The following is a 3966-nucleotide window of genomic DNA, read 5'->3' as shown; positions in this document are numbered from 1 at the left end:
GTATGAATCATATGGTGAAAAACTGAATAAATAAATCTGTTCTTTTTTCTTATAAAAGTCTAAATAAAATAAAAATACTGGTGGTAAGTTTTGACTGTGTAACTTTACAAACGGCACCCCGTAGTTTAATGGGTCAAGTTACCGGCGTTTGTTTGACCCGTTGTTTTATATTTTGTCCTTTTCATCCATAAAAGTGCAGTCAGTGTTTAGCTTGTATTGAATACATATCAGTCAATAATTGCTCACATTTGATAAACAATTTGAGCGTATAATTTTCTGGGGAATTTAAAGTGTGAAATCATCAAATTCTACAGTTCTGTTATCCCATAAGATTCTGAAATTGCTCTGTTACTTGATTGATATTTGCAAGCCATTTTCTCTAAAGTGGATTTCCTCTGAGCAGTTTTAATAACAGGATCAGAAAATGCTTGTTTAAGTCGGCACAGCACAAACCTAAGATTGGTAAACGCAAACAAAAAAAAGTTTCAGCTGTTAAACACGGCGAACAGAAGCTTTGAAAACTCTCAGAAACGAAATATAAAATAGGTTTGGTAATCAGTTATGCTTTCAACATGGGAAAATGTCAAAGAGAAGCAATCAGCTTAAAGAACACCATTATTATGGTCAAGCATGATGACAGGAATGTGATGCTCAGGTCATGTTTTTTAAACACCGGGTCAGAAAAAGCCTGTCAGTTTTAAGAGGATCACATTAAGATTCTTCAGCAAACCATCAGGGAGTCTGCAGGGGAAAAAAAACTGGCCTGGGGTGGCACAATTCAAAAACACTCAGCTGAAGGTCAGCTGTGGAAGAAATGTTTACCAGAAAACATTATTAACATTTCAGAGCAGCTCAGCCAGAAAGATAAGAGCCTACAACCTGAGAAAAACCAGGGCAGAAACGTTTAGCTTGATAAAAACATGTCACGGTCAAAACCTTTCTTAAAGAATCTCACAAACTGACACCTGTTTCATTTAATTTTGTCACCTAGTTTTAGAAGCAACATTCTAAAAGTTTGTGAAAATAAACCAAAAAAATAAACTTTTTTGATCTTTATATCATGTTATGATGTCATTCCCTCATCGTAAATATACCCACCATGCATGTTTGAGAAATCCTTGGATCTCCCCTGAAACATTGTAGTGAAGACCTGCTGAAGTGGGAGTGCTGGAAATGGTAGGAGGTTCTTTTCCTTCCTTAAAGAGACAGAAGCAAAGTCAAATTTAGTTTTGATATTTGCAGCGTTTTCATAACAAGTGAAGGTGACATAGTTACTTGATTGTGACTGTGCCTGGAAAATACACCCCCCCCCAACAAATGGGATGTTGAAATTGGGAATTTTTGTTCACATAGTTTTTTTCAAATAGTTTTTTTTTCTTTTGACCGTGACCTTGACGTCATTCTGATCACAGAAAATYAGCAGCTGCATCAAACGCTCTGTATCAGAGCGGGAATTTTCTGAACAGACAAGCATTGTGTGTCAAAAACGAGGAGAAAATAGATCCCTCCGCATCTATTTTTGGATTCTGTGGAGTAAAAGCCCGCTCTTTTCCAGAGATGAATGCTGTCCGCTGCACAGTTATCAGCTCAGTGTGTGACAGGAGGTGAGAGCGGGAAGCACAGCAGCAGCAGCAGCAGCAGCAGCAGCAGCGGGGGGATATTCCCACTGAAGAGGGTACAGTAGTTGAGTCATGGGGTCAAGCTGGGATGGACTTTCCAGTTCTACGTATATGGGTTGGGTTAGGGTGAGATTTTTCAGAATCTGAGACACATCACTGGTATCTTAAATCACCACATCATCACCAGCTCCACTAAATGCTGAAGAGAAACCAGAGCAGGGAGGTGCTAGAAAGACAGGAACTGGTGATCAACTATTTTAAAATTATAAATCCTCTTTTGTTTTGTGATTTTTTTCGATTTAGTCTTAAAGTTGAGTAGAAGGAACTCTTGAGATTTCACTTCAGCTTTCAAAATCAAGAGAAAAACTTCTTTTTAGCCTTTTTTTTAGCTCCATCTTTTCTCTTCCTCTCAGGTTGTCATAAGCAGGATGGTGAGCCGGGTCAGTCAGGACCACGGGGTCTACAGAAGTCCAGAAAAACCGGAACCGTTCACCAGGAGTCGCCTGCGACCCCTGACCCGCAGCAAACCGCTGACCCGCTCCTCCCTCTCGTCCCCTGCACACCTCCAGGCTCGACGTGCCAGGGTGAGATACGAGTTTTCTCTGATTGTATAACAGTTTTACCAAACTGAACCGTTCATTCTGTTCCTCTCGGCCCGATCAGGTTAAACACTTCACCGACTGATCAGTGACTCATATGAAACAAACCAGATTTGATTTGCATCTTTGTTTAAATGTGGTCAATATAACCTTGTTGATCTTTATTACTGCTCTACACAAACTTCTCTTCCCCCTTTTTTAATCATTGCCTACTTCTGCAAGGCAAAAACAGAAGGGATATTAATAAATCTTTCAGAAATTACCCAACAAACCAATACAAGTACAGAGACAGGCGAAGAAAACTTTACTCAAGTATAACAACAAAACTGGGTGCAGACCAATCAGGCAGGTCCTGCTTAAGAACATGTTTGTATTCTTATMCTAAATTTCTCTTACTTTTGTTCGTACAAAGGGTTCGTACGAACATGTCATGTCAGATTCAACAAACTCTTCTATCTTCAGGAAAAGTGTGTAAATGAGCTGCGTAAACTGATGAATGCGTATCCAGGTGCTGGTACACGGGGAGAGGTGATTTACATAACTACCACCCTAAAAACACCATATAAGGATATATGTTTCCTGCCACACATACCAGGAAGTGTTCATTAAGTGACATCGCAAAGTAAAAAAGAAGAACTTTACGAGTTCGGAGATTGAAGTTCTGCTCTCGGAGATCCACACACAAAAAAAGTCAATTTTAGCAGCGTCAGCTGTGGAAKTAAAGGATCTGCTTTAAAGCCGAGGAATGAAATGTGCTGTTAATGTTGTGTTTCCTGTGGGTCGTACAGTCACAGAAATAAAAATCGAAATCATATTTATCTCTCTCTGTAGTCCTGCTCCGGTTTTTCTTTGGTCAAGTATTTTTAATTTCAGTGTAAATAACTGTGTTACATAGTTTTCATTTATTCAGAGGAACAGTCGCGCACCACAACCCTCCTCCCCCTGCGTGCAAGTGTCAGACGCGTTTCTGGAAAAAAAAAGCATTTTAAAATGTCTCAAAACTTCAAATAACTTCATATTAATATTGTAGTGCTATACAACAAAGTTAATAGCCGATTTAATTTAACCATTTTATGTTGTTAGTCTACATTATTACATTTAAAATTATAACTCTAATTCAAACAGAATAGCCTCTTGTCAACATAATTGTAATGTGATTTATTTTCAATTCGAAATATCTTCAAACTAATGAAATATAAAGTTATTAATGAAGAAAACCCATCTGGATAACAGCAGACTGACTGCTCGTAAAATATACGACAGGTCTGGACCACTCGTAGATTTTGTTTGTATCTGAAGAAAATCTTAGAATACGAAAACATTGGTGAATGCTACAAATTCTCCTAAATCACTYGTACACACAACTTAAGAACAAATCTGTGCGTACGAACGGTTCTTACCTGAGGCCCAATGAACTAAAATTTGGACGAGACTATCTCAGCTACTACCACTGAGGCAGAAGTGGATGGATAAGAATGAGATCAGAGGTACGCCACAGGTTGGTCCAGGGCCGGTCCTAGCCAACTTGGTGCCCTATGCAAGATTTCAGCTGGAGCCTTTTGTGCAGTTTTCTAAATCTCACTGCCAATTTAATGGTTTTGGACACAAAGGGACTGAAGATATTAAGCTATATTATGATGTAGAAGCAGCTGAGAGACATACAGCGGGTAAAATAAGTATTGAACACGTCACCATTTTTCTCAGTAAATATATTACTAGAGGTGCTAATGACATGAAATTTTCACCAG

General features: G+C 38.8%; 1 protein-coding gene across 1 annotated transcript in view; it reads left to right on the top strand.

The window, feature by feature from the left end:
- The window catches only part of stard13a (StAR related lipid transfer domain containing 13a), a 69529-nt gene that overhangs the window by 9584 nt on the left and 55979 nt on the right, over positions 1 to 3966 (top strand). The window contains exon 3 of the mRNA XM_014003309.1: positions 2033 to 2203. Within this exon, the coding sequence (XP_013858763.1) occupies positions 2033 to 2203 (171 nt within the window). The remainder of the gene's footprint in view (positions 1 to 2032; positions 2204 to 3966) is intronic.

The sequence above is a fragment of the Austrofundulus limnaeus genome, unplaced genomic scaffold (genome assembly GCF_001266775.1).
Source record: "Austrofundulus limnaeus strain Quisiro unplaced genomic scaffold, Austrofundulus_limnaeus-1.0 Scaffold17, whole genome shotgun sequence".
Lineage (NCBI taxonomy): Eukaryota > Metazoa > Chordata > Actinopteri > Cyprinodontiformes > Rivulidae > Austrofundulus > Austrofundulus limnaeus.
The sequence above is the reverse complement of the archived record's forward strand: the minus strand, read 5'-3'. Positions and strand labels throughout refer to the sequence as shown.